Below are 15,758 nucleotides of genomic sequence, written 5' to 3'. Positions count from 1 at the left end.
TCCCCCCCGATGAGGAGGAGGGAAGCTCGGCCTCCGTTTGGTCAAATCATCAGAGGCTGAATGTTCGTTCTTTGGCTCAGTGTGAAGCTTCAGGGACGTTTCTGTCTGTTATTAACAAAAATACACAAAACACACAAACATATCTGTTTTTATTAGAGGAGTGAAGTGTTGTGTATATTCAGAACGCCACCCGCTGCATTCCCTCCCTTTATCGCCATGCTCGGATAATTACAAAGCTCTAGTCTCCTCCTCTTTTGTGTCCAATTACACGCTTTGTTGTGCAGAGATTTCACTTTTGTGTGTGTTACACCTGCTGAGCCGGCTGTCACTGGTTCCCAGTCTCCGCCACGGACACAGAGCTTTATCTCAGACAGCAGTTGGCCCGGGAGGAGGCGTGTGCATGATACCTGCTATCAACCTGCCACACGTTGTGATGCTATTTATTTATTAACATGTTCTGCTGTGGTGAAGAAAAAACTGCTGAGCGAGCGGCAGCCAGGCTTCAGCTGAGTTGACAGGCCTCAGCGGATGTGAGGTGTCGGGACATTTAGAGGAGCTGCAGAGGGACGGGCGAGGACGAGGGGGACGGGGGGGGGGGGGGGGCGGTGCCGGCTCCTGATAAACATTCATCACCGGAGTCTCCCAGGCTGAGGCAGATAGGGCCATCACCTCATCATGCGTTGTGTCACCTGCTGAAGATCCTTCATCATGAGCTGCTTCAGGAGTGAGCTCCAGAAAATGTCTCCAGAGAACTGGGACTGGACAATTTCTGGCATTTTGTGTTTCTCATCTGAAGAAGCAGCAGGAGATTGTCTGGGTTGGTTATCGGCAGATTGTTAAAATGCAGCTGCTAACTTGGAATTAGACCAAGAAGCTGGTGTAATGTTGTTGTTTCAGGAGAATGATCACTACACAAAGCCACAGAGTGAAATAAAGTGTGTTGTCATCGTTTGCCAAACTCTCTTTCTTACACGTGCACGTGGATACGTTTTGGAAAATCTGCACCGTCTTGTACACACACCTATACACACACATGTACACACACCTACACACACACATGTGTAAACACACCTATTCACACATGTACACACACCTATACACACACATGTACACACACCTACACACACACATGTGTAAACACACCTATTCACACACATGTACACACACCTATACACACACCTAAACATACATCTATACACACACATGTACACACATCTATACACACACATGTACACACACCTACACACACACACATGTACACACATCTATACACACACATGTACACACACCTAAACATACACATGTACACATACCTATACACACACATGTACACACACCTACACACACGAACACACATCTATACACACACATGTACACATACCTATACACACATGTACACATACCTATACACACACATGTACACACACCTACACACACATGAACAAACATCCATACACACACGTACACATACCTATACACACACGTACACACACCTACACACACACATGTGTAAACACACATATTCACACACATGTACAAACACCTATACATACACATGTACACATACCTATAGAGACACATGTACACACACCTATACACACACCTATACACACACATGTACACACATCTATACACACACACATGTACACACACCTAAACATACACATGTACACATACATGTACACACATCTAAACACACATCTATACACACACATGTACACACATCTATACACACACACATGTACACACACCTAAACATACACATGTACACATACCTGTACACACACCTATACACACACGTACACACACCTATAAAAACACATTTACACACACCTACACACACACACGTGTACACACAACTATACACACACATTTACACATACCTATACAGACACATGTACACACACCTATACACACACACCTATACACACACATGTACACACACCAACACATGTACACGCACCTATCCAGACACATGTAAACATACATATACACACATGTGCCACACACCTATGCACACACATGTACACACACCTACACACTCTCAAGCATCATGCGTTGTGTTGACGATGACTCAGATCCTCATGAAGCCATCGGGGGGGTTGTAACGAGGCTTCAGATCTGATTGCTCTGAGCCGCGGAGGCTCGGCTCCGGCTCTCGGCTCCGGCTCTCGGCTCCGGCTCTCGGCTCCGGCTCTCGGCTCCGGCTCTCGGCTCCGGCTCTCGGCTGCTCTCAGACCAGCACGGAGAGTCCATCGCTGTGGATGAGCATCAACACGATGCGTCCGAGCTCCTCATGAAGCTGTTTCCACTAATTGATGTCATTAGAATGAGTGTGCTAACGAGCGTCTCATTAGGAGAGGTGGTGGTTTTCACATCAGTTAATGATGAGACACCATCAGGGGACAGAGGCCTGGACTGGGGGCCGTCCCACCAATTCACACACAAATGAAGATGTTGGTAATTTAACGGTGTTTTGAAGAGGCGTGTCTCTTCTTCCTCGCCCACAGGTGACGAAGATGTTGGCCGTGGTGGTGATCCTCTTCGCTCTGCTGTGGATGCCCTACCGGACTTTGGTTCTGATCAACTCCTTTGTGTCCACGCCCTATCTGGACGCCTGGTTCCTCCTGTTTTGTCGGACATGCATTTACGCCAACAGCGCCATCAACCCGGTGATATACAACGTGATGTCTCAGAAGTTCCGCTCGGCGTTCCGCGGCCTCTACCGGTGCCAGCGGCCGGAAGGAATTCAGAGGACACTGTCCACGATCCAGCCCGGCCTCAGCTCCAGAGACCAGAGAACGTCCCACGCCAACAGCAAAGGAACCAGTGACAAGGCAAAGATGATCGTCCTGAGCACCACCACTGACTTGACTACCCAGCAGAATGGAAGCAGCCACCAGGAGGCGCTCAGCGGCGAGAAGACAGAGCAGGCGTCTGACGTCACAGCCGCTTCGTTCAGGTTCTGTGTGCGTCCTTCAGAGACGTGTCCATCTGGAGATAAAGACCTGGATCATCCGTCCTCAGACGATGCTCCGGGGGACGCTGCAGGCAAACACACACCAGACAAACTGGAAAGCATGTGAATATTCCCAGTTCACCATTTGGTGGGAAATGTAGATTTGATCACATGACGTCAAGAGAGAGAAGAAACCTGTGAGAGTTTCTTATTTCATGATTCAAATTGTGGATTCCAGCAATGATCATAAACAACAAAGACAGCATAATTCCCCTCGGCCCAATTTTTTTTTTTTTAAATGTCTTTGTCGGAACATAGAAAAGAGTTTCATTAAAATACTTTACCAATAATATATATTTACCAGTATGTACAGTGGACTAGAGTTCATAAATTAGTTTATTTTACAGGTCCAGTAATCGGCTCAATCCAACATTTACATTTGATGTTACATAAGGTCTCTTTGCATCAGTGAATAATTTCCAGTCTGTGAATCATGTTTTCTGATCAGTCGTCTGTGATTTAAAGAGACAAACGGTCGATGGGGGGGGATTTAAACACAAGTTTAATACTTGGACACACACTCGATGTCACGGTCTCAAAACAGAACATTAGAGCGTGTAAACATTTTACAGTAATAACACAGATTTATGATTATCAACCTGAACACGTTTGTCCTGGATTATGAAGATTTTCTGTTTCTACAAGAGGATTATTTAAACAAACAGAGCAGCACAGGCAGTAACAGAACAAATATGGATCATTATGATGCAGCTGTTGGAGAAAATACTAAATAAAATGTCCTTATGAAGATCTGTTGAACTCTCCCCAGAATCATTATACACCAATACATATGCAGTATATTCTATAATAACAATTAGCATTCAGTACAACACACAGATGTTAGTTCGCAGCTCGTCACATTTAAATGTTGTGAAAACCACAGAGACGTGTTTCTGTGTTTGTTTGATAAACATGTGATCTGCACACGTCACATGGTTCCACATGTTTCAGATGAGAACAACAGTCTTTAGCTCATTAACAGCAGTTTATCCACTGTAGTATATCACAGAGACATCAGTTTATAGCATGTGTACCAAAGACATCATGGTCAGAGATGATTAACCATATAAAATACTGCATTGAGGTAAATTTTTAAACTTGAAAATCGCTTTATTTTCTATTTATCTCAGAGACGACTTTTATTTTGAGTATTAGGGCCAAGAACATTTTGGAGATTTCGAGAATAAGGTGATGAAACTACGATAATAAAGTTATTATATCATGAGAATCAGTTATTCTCTTAATATTTTGACTACATTCTTGAATTCTCAGTTTTGTTCTCCTTTAATAATAATAATAATAATGACCTAACTTTATCTCCAAGGCAACTCACAAACTTCTTTACAAAGAAGACAAATAGGAACAAGAATACAAAAGACAAGAAGCATATGAAGACACTGTCTTTTAGAATCTCCTCCGATGCTCGGTTGTATCTGGAGGCGACAGTCAGAAGAGACATGTGAGTTACTAATGAATGTTACCACGAATTATACATTTTAAATAAAGTTAGAATATTTCTGGTTGTTTCTGTCTCTGGACCAGAGGAGACGATTGATATTAATTTATTCTCTGTGGATCCAGATGTTTGTTTCCTTATCTTAACTCATGATATGTTAAACAGGAGAGACACTGACAGAGGTTTTATTTAATTTAATACTTTCTGTAGATAATAAATTAAAGAAGGTTCAAAAGGACAGTTTAGGAAGCAACTGTCTCTGATGTGTATTAAACAAACCTGTGGACGTATATGTTCTGTATGTTCAGTTCACTGATACATGGATCCAACTGGTCTTATACTGAAAATCACTCCAGGTTCTGTGGAACTGGAAGCAAATCGTTATTTGAATCTTATAGTCAACTGAATGTATAATATTTGTAAACATATTATTCTGAACATCCAATTTCCTGGTTTTAAACGCATCATTTCTGAAATGTTGGTTCCATCTCTCATAACCATATTCCACTGTTGTGGCTTCAGATTTAGAAATGAATGAAACGGAGATATTCAATTTCTTAAGGATTCAAACCTTCATGTAAATGAATTGCTTCCATAAACTGTCTCATGAGTCAACGTTCCCTTTATCTGAGGAAGACACTGATCCATCGTTAGCTCACACGTCGGCTTCACTGTGTTGGGTGATATTAACTTCCTGGTTCTCTTGTGATAAAGTGAGTGTAAATATACTTTTTCCTTTAAACCGAGTCAGTACGTGAATTTATTGGATTATTTTTTGTAAATGATCACATTATTAAATGAAAGCAGCAGAACACACGACATACAAACATGGCCGAAACGTTCCTGTTCCTTTCTCTTGTCCTATAGTTGCTCTAGCCGATGGTAACTCGCTGTAGTTGTTGTGTAAGTTGTGTGTTTCTGGGTTTCCCTCGATGCGCTGCACGTTCACACTGATCCTGCCGGCCTTTATTTTGTTGTTGACAGTATTTACAGGATATTTGAGCTATTTCAAAATGTGTTGTGTAAATATGTTCATGCATGCAGCCGTGCTGATGGGTCGTTTAAATAAATGGCCTTAAATATTTGCAGCCATAACGAAGTTAAAGCTGCTTTAAATGATTTGTTGGGGTCCGTGAAGGTGCAATGCAAACAAACTGTAAATAAAACGTACTGAGCATCTACCCTGTAACACAGTGCTGGTTTCACATCCAACTGGTTTCACATCCAACTGGTTTCACACATTTCCAATTATAAACCTCCGGCTCCCCAAACATCGTGGCTCCAGTCACCTGATCCGAGTAGCTTTAGGGAATTTGCCGCCATTTTGAGAGAACATGTGTGAAAGCAGCAGGTGTTTTCACAAACCTTCTAAAGCAAATGTTATAACTTTAAAAGTACATGTATAAAAAAACAAGCTCAGCACTGAAGTGCTGCAATGTTTCATACAGACGCAGATTCAATCTGCCTGCTGAAGATGGTGAAACTTAATGGATGTTGCTGCAGGATAATCTACTGAAATTAACCAGGGGGAGAGGGGGGGGGAGAGAGAGAGGGAATCTATTTTCTATCGACAAAAACTTCATCTGCTTATCTGAATGTTCCTACAATTTGTTTCCTTACTGATGAACCACTGTCACTCAGATTCATGGTACAAATCATGGTATACAGTACATCATGGTATAGGTCATGGTATAGGTCATGGTATAGGTCATAGTATACAGTACATCATGGTATAGATCATGGTATACAGTACATCATGGTATAGATCATGGTATACAGTACATCATGGTATAGATCATGGTCTGATCATGATCATGGAACTCGTTTTAAAATGTTCTCTTTTATTTTCTTATATGGATGTAATAATCTGTAAAGCTTGTTGTTTGGTGATAAATTGTTTACAAATCGTTTAAATATTATTCGTGACCTTATGTGTAATACGACAGAGTATCAGGGAGATTTTTAGAATAAAGTCACAATATTACATAGTGAAGTCGTAATATAGAAAAACTAATTTCATTTCTTAAAGAACTACGAAACTATTTCATCTTAAATATGAATAATAAACAAAGATGAAATGATAATGAAGATAAATGAAGATAAATGTTATTTATGAAACCTAAAGTTAAGTTTAAAGTAACAAGTTGCTTCACATTCTTCAAATTATGGTTTTATTCAAATAAAACTACAATTGAATTCACATACATTAGGAATGTTTTTTTTTCAATTTTAGGACTTTATTCTGAAAATCTTTGAAATATTGTTCCCCTGAAGTGGTTGTTGATGTAACGTGTGTGTGTGTGTGTGTGTGTGTGTGTGTCTGTGTGTCTGTGTGACTGTGAGTTTATCTCTTTCTTTCTTTAGCCCTGGAGAGCTGCTGGTTTGTGGTTCTAATGTGTTGTGATCACAGATTATCAAATGTACAGATTTTGAAAAGTGTCTTTCTCTTGTGTTGCTGCAGAAAGATGATGTTTGATTCTGTGGTTGATTGGTTCAGTGTCTGCGGTTTTTCTTTCAGTGATTTAACAAATGTCAATAAAAAAACAATTTTGCATGTTGAATCATCACTGAGTCTTTTCACTGTTTGCAGTACTACTGGGACATCTTGTACTTTGACTGTAGAAATCTGTGATAATGTACAAAGTAAATATTATACAGAGAAAGAACTATTTGGACTTTTAGGGGCTTACGTTGATATTGATATAAGGGAGTTTAAATTTCTGATATCAATATATTGGACGATTTATAAATTAAGCATTAATTACGTAAAATCTGCAATATTATAGATTATGTTACAGTACATTTAATTTTAAAGAAAAAAACAAGAATACAATCAAATATATAGAATTAGAATTAGGAAATGAACATATTATCGAGTAAAATAAAAACTATAACACCAATATATCGTCCCACAGACACAGGTCAGGCTCTAATATTGTAAATTTATTATGGTGAGGTCCATGAACTCTGTCATCACCTGACCGTCAGTACAATGTATGTACAAATACACATAAATACTATTATTCATTAGTATGAGTCATGTCAAATGTTTTATAAATTAAACTGTATCTGAGTCACTGCCCAGGAACAACAGACTTCGCTAAAATGTAGGAAAATATTTAAAATATATAAATACATATAACAAACTGAGAGAATCTAGTTTCTTCTGTCCCACTTCAAAAAGTGTGAGAGCTGAATGTGATTCACAGAGGAAAACGCCCCAATCCCATAACTGTCAGTGTGTGTGTGTGCGTGTGTGTGTGTGTGTGTGTGTGTGTGTGTGTGTTGGACTCTCTGCTCAGCGTCTGTGTAGAACGAGGTGGACTTCAGTCTCTGACGCGTCTTCACGCGTCAGTCTGCGACCTCTGACCTCTGTCCTCCGTCCTGTCTCGTGTCTTCTGCTGCAGAGATTCTCTGGTTTTGGAACATTATGTATTTTTTTATGTAAGTGTCACACAGTTATTCTTCAGCCCTGCAGATTCATGGATTTGGATTCTTTCCATTTGTGGACATTCAAAGTTCCACATCTCACTGGAACCTTCGTCAAACCTTTGTTTACAGTTCACAACAGACACAGAACTAGTTTCCTGTGACTAGCTCAATATCTTCTCATCAACGTTGTTAATATTGTGTTGATGTTCTCAGCTACGAGCAGCATCTGTTGTACTTGTGTGAGTCCAGGGCAGGATCCTCACATGTGACTCTCTGAGGTCTTTACTCTCGTTGAGGGTGAAGAACTCAGGATGTTGCACCTTATTAAGATCTATGAGACAAACTGGAATTTGTTAATATGGGCTACACAAATAAAAAGTGAATGTTTGATTGATTGATTGATTGATTGATCGATTGATGCCATACATCCATGTCCATGTGAGGCTGTTTCCAGGTGTGTGAACTGAGTTACTTTTCAAATTAAAACAAAGTGTGGACGAAGCCTTTATACAGACTTGTCCACTGAATGTCTGTCCTGTTGCTGTTGTTTCCACTTGTCAATCAAAAGTCTTATCCTCAAAATGTGTCTTTTATATTTTCATTTACTTTCCTGCAGCACATCCACGTGGTTGCATTATTGGATATTTTCCTTTGTCTCTGAATCTTCTCTGGTTCCTTCACTCAGCTCTGAATTGGATGAATCTGAGAACCCTGATCTCATTGAGGAGCGAACACAGTCTGTTGTTGTTGATCTGCTGAAGCAGCCCCCCCCCCCCCCCCACACTCGGCCTCTGACTCACAGGACAACAGCTGTTCAACGAACAGGAGAAAAGAACAAAATGTAAAATTATTCCATCACATTAATTAATAAAGCAACACTCGACCAGTAGAGTGTGTTTTTACTATTCACGTCAATTCCTGGTAAACTTTGTGTATGAACACTAACTGGGTGGATTTACAATTTAAATGTGGTTGATTAATTTGGCAACCAGGACGAATTAGCATGTGACCATGTGCAGGTGAAGAGGCTCTTCAGAGCCGGAGCCGTGGACACACACCAGCTTTGAACCTGGGACTCACAGCCGCTCTGTTTACTGCGACACGCACACGTGTGTTGTGTAACTGTGTAGTGGAAGTGTTCAAAAGTGTCAAATGGATTAGAAATGATTAACTGGGATCTGAGAGAATATCATGCATGACTTGAAATGTTGTTTATTGATTATTTTGAGCTTTGGAATTGAGATTTTTTGAATAGTGGGGACACGTCCTCCATGTTTATTTACAGTCTATGTTAAGGACTGACTCTGGGTCAGAGCTTGGCCTCGAACACATCATCAGACGGCGCCAATGCATCAAACGTGAAGGCTGAGCTCCACGCGTTAAAATCTGCTCCCTCTGTTTCCTTTCATTTCATTTCCCTCTCTTTAACTCAGTGACCCCGTCTGTCAGCTGAGAGAGAGAGTGACCAAGTGAGTGAGTGTGTGTGTGTGTGTGTGTGTGTGTGTGAGAGAGCGTGATTGTAATTCTATCTTAGTGAGGACCGTTATACAAAGTGGGGACCGAGTCTAGGACACATGAGTCATGAGGAAGCTCCAGCTGAGACGTTCAGGGTGAAGACGAACGGTTGACACTCAGATGAATCTCCAACATTACAGGTGGCAGCATCGTTCATGTATAATTCATGTGCAGTATATATTTTACATGACTATGAATATTACATGATGCTGTGTGTGTGTGGCAGGTTCAATTTCTCCCTCCAGGGACGACACATTCACATTTAACAACCGAACAGATTCCAGTGAAAGAACGAGAACGAGGTCAGAGGTCAGAGGTGGATCTGCACAAAGGGGGGGGGGGGCAGGATTTTCTTTAACGTTGTGAGATGTGATGATTTTGTCAGACGAGAATAATTAAAAGTAAATCAGACATGTGAAGGTGGACTGATTTCTGAGTGTGTGTGATTTGGTGCAGCTCGATTTATGTTAAGGCGATTATAAAAATTCACTTAACATAAATGAAAAACACGTAAATTAAATATAAGGAATATATGTGGGGTGCAGGATGGAATTTTAATTGATTTAAAATAGTAATGAGGACTTTAATAGGAATATTCCTCCCATCTGGCTAGGGAACGACTGAGGATCCAAAGGCAGCGGTGGAGAGTCGGTCCTCCGTGATGTCACCTCAGGTGAATCTGTTCTCCTTCTGGTTTTATTTTAATTTGTTTTTAAAAACCTTCTCACACAAACCTGCTCGGTGTTGCTTCTGCATCCTAATGACGGGAGGATGCACAGGCTGAAGTTTTAATGACTGAGTTGCTCTGTGCAGCCGCCACACACAGCGCACCCCCCCCCCCCTCCACACACACACACACACACCTGACGACTCCAGCCCCGTGTGCAGGCCCCTGTCACACACTCTGTTCTCTGTGACTCACTGTGCAAACACAACCTGTGGCTCCACAGTGAGTCACACTTATTAAACCTTCCTCACCAGAGAGAACATTTCTCGATGTGTCGCCCTCACGTCACTCGGCCTCGCTGCAGAGGTGTGTGGAGTCACCGCCGGCAGGAGGGAGGTTCTCTCCTCTCAATATCTTCACTCTCCTGTTGACTTCAGGAGGAGGAGGTGGAGGAGGAGAAGGAGGAGGAGGAGGAGGAGGAGGAGGAGAAGGAGGACGCACAAAGTTTTACTCAAATACTCCCCAAACCATGTCATTGCAGACGTACAGTGACTGTGTGAACTGTTATCTCGAAACTTTACTTATACTTTAAGTTAGATAATTAGAGATAGAGATGATAGAGCAACAACTAACACATTTTCATTTGACAATTCATCAACTCTTCTTCAGAGACGTTTGACGTCTGCACTGCTCGGAGGTTTCAGAGACGGTGAAACTGAGACGTCTGGAAACTCTGCTGGTTCTGTGTGAGTTTGAAATGTCCCTACATTACAATGTGAAACCAGTCAGATCCGATGGGAACACTGGAACAAACACATGAAGCCTGGCTCAGACTCTCACACCAGGTTGTTCTTTTCCGTGTGTTTTAAAGAATCTCCCCCGTTCAAATGAGCTCGTACAGAATCCAGCCTGAAGGATTTCTGTCCTTCTGTGTTTTCTGTGATCACAACACAACATCTGTCGGACACAACAACCCGTCACAAGCCTGAGGAGATAACAAGGTCCTCGAGTCGCTCTGTCTCCTTCTTGATTCGGGCTCTGCATTGTGAGAGGAGACACAGCGAAGGCCTCAGTTGCTCGGGTTGATACGATTATGTGAAACTTAGTTGAACCTCCAGGGAAACGTCTCTGCTGCAGGAACAATCAACCGAGGAGGAAAAACAGCAACAGTAGAAAAACCAAAGGGAGTTAACTGCTCGTAGACGTTGGGTTTAAAGAAGCAGACGTTCTTCTACACAAATATATTCTGGCAGATGAGATGTTATACAATAAACAGACATGAAATCATAACTCCTGTCGTCTGTTACTTATGATTCTTTATCGTCAACAGATTTCCTCTATACACAGACGTTGACCTTTTGTTTTGTTGTCGTTGGCAGTGAACTTATCTTTGACTTTAGAAAACCAGTCGGTTAATGAGGATTAAACTGAGAAGTCGTTGTTCGAGGTCCAGGTTGAACTGGTTTGTGTTTCATTAAAGACTCAACGAGGAGCTGAGGGAGTTTAATGTTGTCCAGGTCTCCTGCTTCCTTCTGATAAAGTCTGTTACTGGAGCTAAAGAAACAATATGTTCAGTGCAAAGAAGTAAAAACCTGCTTGAAAAGTCAAAAGAAGTTTCTAATTTTTTATCCATGATGTTGTTTTCTCATCATTTCAGACGTGCACGGAACTCTACAGATGTTTGAATCATGTAGATTTATTAAGAAGAAATCATCTACAGCTAATGAAGGCGCAATTATCTTATTATTGCATCTTTGAAATTAGAATCAATTCTGAATTCTTAAATCTTAAATCGAACAGTCATTTTTACTGGATTGGATCCACTAGCCAGCGATCATGTTGTGAAGTGACGATGCAACATTCTTCCTCCTTAATATTAATAATGCTGATTCATGTTAAAGATAATGAGCTGAAGTATTTCCAGCATTCCTCAAACCTCAGATCCACACAAACAACTTTCTCACTGCAAAGATCAAGAATCACCAGGAAGTTCCATCTTCTCTGTTCCCATCGGTTCACATGTAGTCGCAGGTCGTCTTCTTTTTCAGAGCGCACATGAATCTCGAAGAAAAACGCCCTCCCTGCCACCGCCTCCTGTAGATTACCAAGCAACCAGGCAGCCGACGACCGGGCAGAGGAGAGTCGTCCAATCTCAACATCAGGAGAGCAGCAGGAGCAGGAGGAGGAGGAGGAGGAGGAGGAGGAGGAGGAGGAGGAGGAGGAGGAGAGTCTCTGATTCCTCCCCTGTGCTATCACCGGCTCGCAGACAGAGCTCAGAGGATAAAGCCACAGAGGAGCACAGATAATATTGATGTTATTAATATGTGCAGGTCTCTGTGCAACTGTTAAAATGTGAAAAGCCACATTTATAAACATTAAACTGAAGATGAACTCCTGCTCTGCTGCTGCAGCCGTTTTGTGAAGTGATGGAGGAAAGTTTCGTTCCCAAGCAACACGGTTCAAAACCAAGGTTCTCTGAGAAAGATCAACTCCACAGCAGCAAGTGGCTCATGCATCACTTCAGTTTCACATGAATCATAAAATATGATGGAAGGTGTTTGAATTTAAAGGACCCATCGTAGGCCCATTTCACCACAGTTGATATGGCTCCTTGGGATCTGAATGAAATGTCTGTAACATATTTCAGTCAAAATACCACAAGGATCATTTAGAACAGCACCTTTCACCCTGTCTAAAACAGCCCTCCTCAGATTGACCCCCCCCCCCCCCCCCCCCCCCCCCCCCCCTCTTAGCTCGCGAGCTAACCGGGCCGGTGGAGTCCTGCTCTCCCAGGAGCCGGTGAGATGATGGTGTGGGGTGGTCCAAGGCCATGTAGCGAGACTCCCTACATTAACGTGTAGAAGCACTACAAAAGTGGAATTTTCATAATATGTCCCCTTTAAGTCTTGATAACATCTTGATGTTTAATTGGCTCATTAATAAACATCTCTCAGCCAAGTACGGGTGAGGGATCAGTGAACCGGTGAAATCTGAATCTCTGGAGCTCACCTGCGTATCAACTGCGTCTGGATCAGCGGCTGCTTCCTTCAGACTGAGCAGCACATGTCAGCTTCGTCCACGTGGACCACAGACAGTCTGGTCCTCGCATCGTCCCCAGCTACTGACCAACAGACCGATAAGTTCTCCTGTTTGATCAAAAACAATGAAAACATGGTTATTTAACATGCGCACCATCAGCTGCTCGGTTGTGTGATTATATTACACATATATAACAGTGCAGTGAATCATTCCAACACATTTATTGACTTTATCCTGTTCAGTGTATTTAAAGCAGGAAGGATTTCACTCTGCACCACAGACTGTTTGTAAGAAGCTCAGAGATCCTGCAGCTGGTGAAATATGTTAATTGGCTGAAAACGAGTTTGGTTTTGTAGCAGAGTTGCTGATTGGTTCCCCCCCCCCCCCCCCTACACACTTTACAGCTCTCTGACCTGTATGTAATGGTGATCACGTGGTTCGAGGGGGAGATGGAACGATCAGTGGCCGTCGCAGCAGTGCACGGCTTAAAAACGGCAAATTACAGGAAAATAAAAGCAGGAGAGTGTTTGTGAAAATGTGTGAACAGCAGGCGGAGGCCGAGCGGAAGCGGGGGGGAAGAGAACGAGACAATGACTGAGTGACGGTGAGTAAATGTCACGCTTAGTTTGGCATTTACAGTCTCCACAGGGCTGTAAGTGACACAGCTACTCAGCTCATCACTGTTACAGGCAGTGGGAGTGAATGTGTGTGTTTCCTCGACGTAGTAACACAACGATCCACTTTTGCACATTGTATTTCAATTGTGTCTGAATCAGATGGAGGCTGATAATAGGATTCAATTCATACCTGATATTATAATGTGTCTGATATACGCACAATCAACCTCTGGAATCAATCTTTGAGTCCGTCTGAATGTTTGTGTCAGATGTAATAAAATCCCTTGAGGCTGCTCCTGATGTTTCCTGTGCACAGCAACATGAGGTCACTGTGACCTTAACCTTTGACCTAGGACCACCGAACGTGTAATCAGTTAATTATTGAGTCCAAGTGAACATTCATACAGAATTTGAAGAAATGTCCTCTCGGTGTATTTGAGATATCCTGTTCACAGGGGCAATGGGGCGGATGGATGGAAAACCCTCAAACTGTTTCTGGACGCTGGACGTTGCCGTCGCAGAAACAAAAAATATGGGGTCTACAAGGCTCTTGAAAATATCCACAATTCATATTAAACTCCACACATCCCAGCAATAATCATCAAATACAATATATGGTAAATAACATAATTAATATTGTACGTGGTCGATTGTTACTATTCTGACTTGTGTACTTACATAGGTTTCATTCAAGGTAACTGGACCTTTTGATTTCATCACATCAGGAGAAACACACAGTTTGCCTGTTAGCTGATTCATCTCAGTTGTGATGCTGCACAATATGAATAAAACTCATTATTATTATAAAACATATATATCCTTGTTAGTCTTTAAAGTGTGTGCTCTCCAGCTGCAGGTCACAGTGGCTCCATCTCTTTCCCCCTCAGCTCTTTGCTCTCGGCCCAGACGAGGGTTGATAATGTGGATGAAAACACCTCGTTGAGGACGATGGAGGCTGAAGAGGATCCCGGCCTCTCGGCACAACGCGCCCACACCGACGTCCTCCAGCGTCCTCCAGCCTCTCGGGCTGTCCTCTCGTCCCCACACTTATGTGACGGCTCCAGCGAGCGAGTATTGACATGGAAATTGCAGCGAAGCCACAACTGCTCCCCTTGAATTCAGAGGAGACGCCGCCTGGTTCAGCAGATAAAGCTGCAGTCACAGGAACAAAAGAGAGAACAGGGTCTCCTCTGCTCGGACGCTGAAGAGGAGTCTGTTTGTGCTGAGATGATGACTCGTGTACGTTCATCTGACCGAGAACTACAGAGAACTAATGTACGAGCAAACCACTGTGTCGTGAAGCAGAAGTTATAATTGAATGTTCATCGATAGTTAATGATCTGACGACTGGAATCTGTTGGTTTCAGCTTCATGGAGTCGAGTGTGAGAACATGGAGATCGACCGACTCCTGCTGCTGAGTCGAGCAGACGAGGATTAACGAGTCATTACAGAAACACCACGGTGGTCCACAACATTAACACAGAGATACTTAGATATATATTTTAGGTTTAAGGTTAAAAATATTCATTGATATGTTGTTAAAGCAGTGTATAAGACTACAAACTCTACAACTATTTGACTCTACAGTATGTTTATTATCAACACACATACAAACATTTAAAGCATGTGGTTATACTAAAGACAAAACAAATCGTAACTATATACTATTATTCAATACTATTTTCATCAGTTATAAATATTTATGTTCAAGTATATAGTTGTTGTATTCTATGGAGTAAAAACTGTGCTTATATTTTAGTGTTCAGTATTTACTTGCAGTCGGTCAGAATCACTGTGATGCTGTCAACTGGTGATTTTTATTTTTGTAACTGTTTTTTTGTGAACAATCTCAAATCAATATCGTTTGTCTGCTTCAAGCATCGGCAGAGAAAATGAGTCTCATGATTCTCTGAGAGGCTGAAAAGACCTGGAACATCAACCACATGAGAGAGAGAGAGAGAGAGAGAGAGAGAGAGAGAGAGAGAGAGAGAGAGAAAGAAAGAGAGAGACTA

At 42.0% G+C, this 15,758-nt stretch overlaps 1 protein-coding gene across 1 annotated transcript in view; it reads left to right on the top strand.

Annotated features, from left to right (window-relative positions):
- trhr2 (thyrotropin releasing hormone receptor 2) overlaps positions 1 to 3,086 on the top strand; it is a 9,309-nt gene extending 6,223 nt beyond the window's left edge. The window contains exon 5 of the mRNA XM_062389631.1: positions 2,511 to 3,086. Coding sequence (XP_062245615.1) covers positions 2,511 to 3,086 — 576 coding nt within the window. The remainder of the gene's footprint in view (positions 1 to 2,510) is intronic.
- The last annotated feature ends 12,672 nt before the right edge of the window (positions 3,087 to 15,758 follow it).

This window comes from Platichthys flesus, chromosome 6, assembly GCF_949316205.1.
Source record: "Platichthys flesus chromosome 6, fPlaFle2.1, whole genome shotgun sequence".
In the NCBI taxonomy this organism is placed as follows: Eukaryota; Metazoa; Chordata; class Actinopteri; order Pleuronectiformes; family Pleuronectidae; genus Platichthys; species Platichthys flesus.
This window is presented reverse-complemented; position numbering and strand designations above follow the sequence as displayed.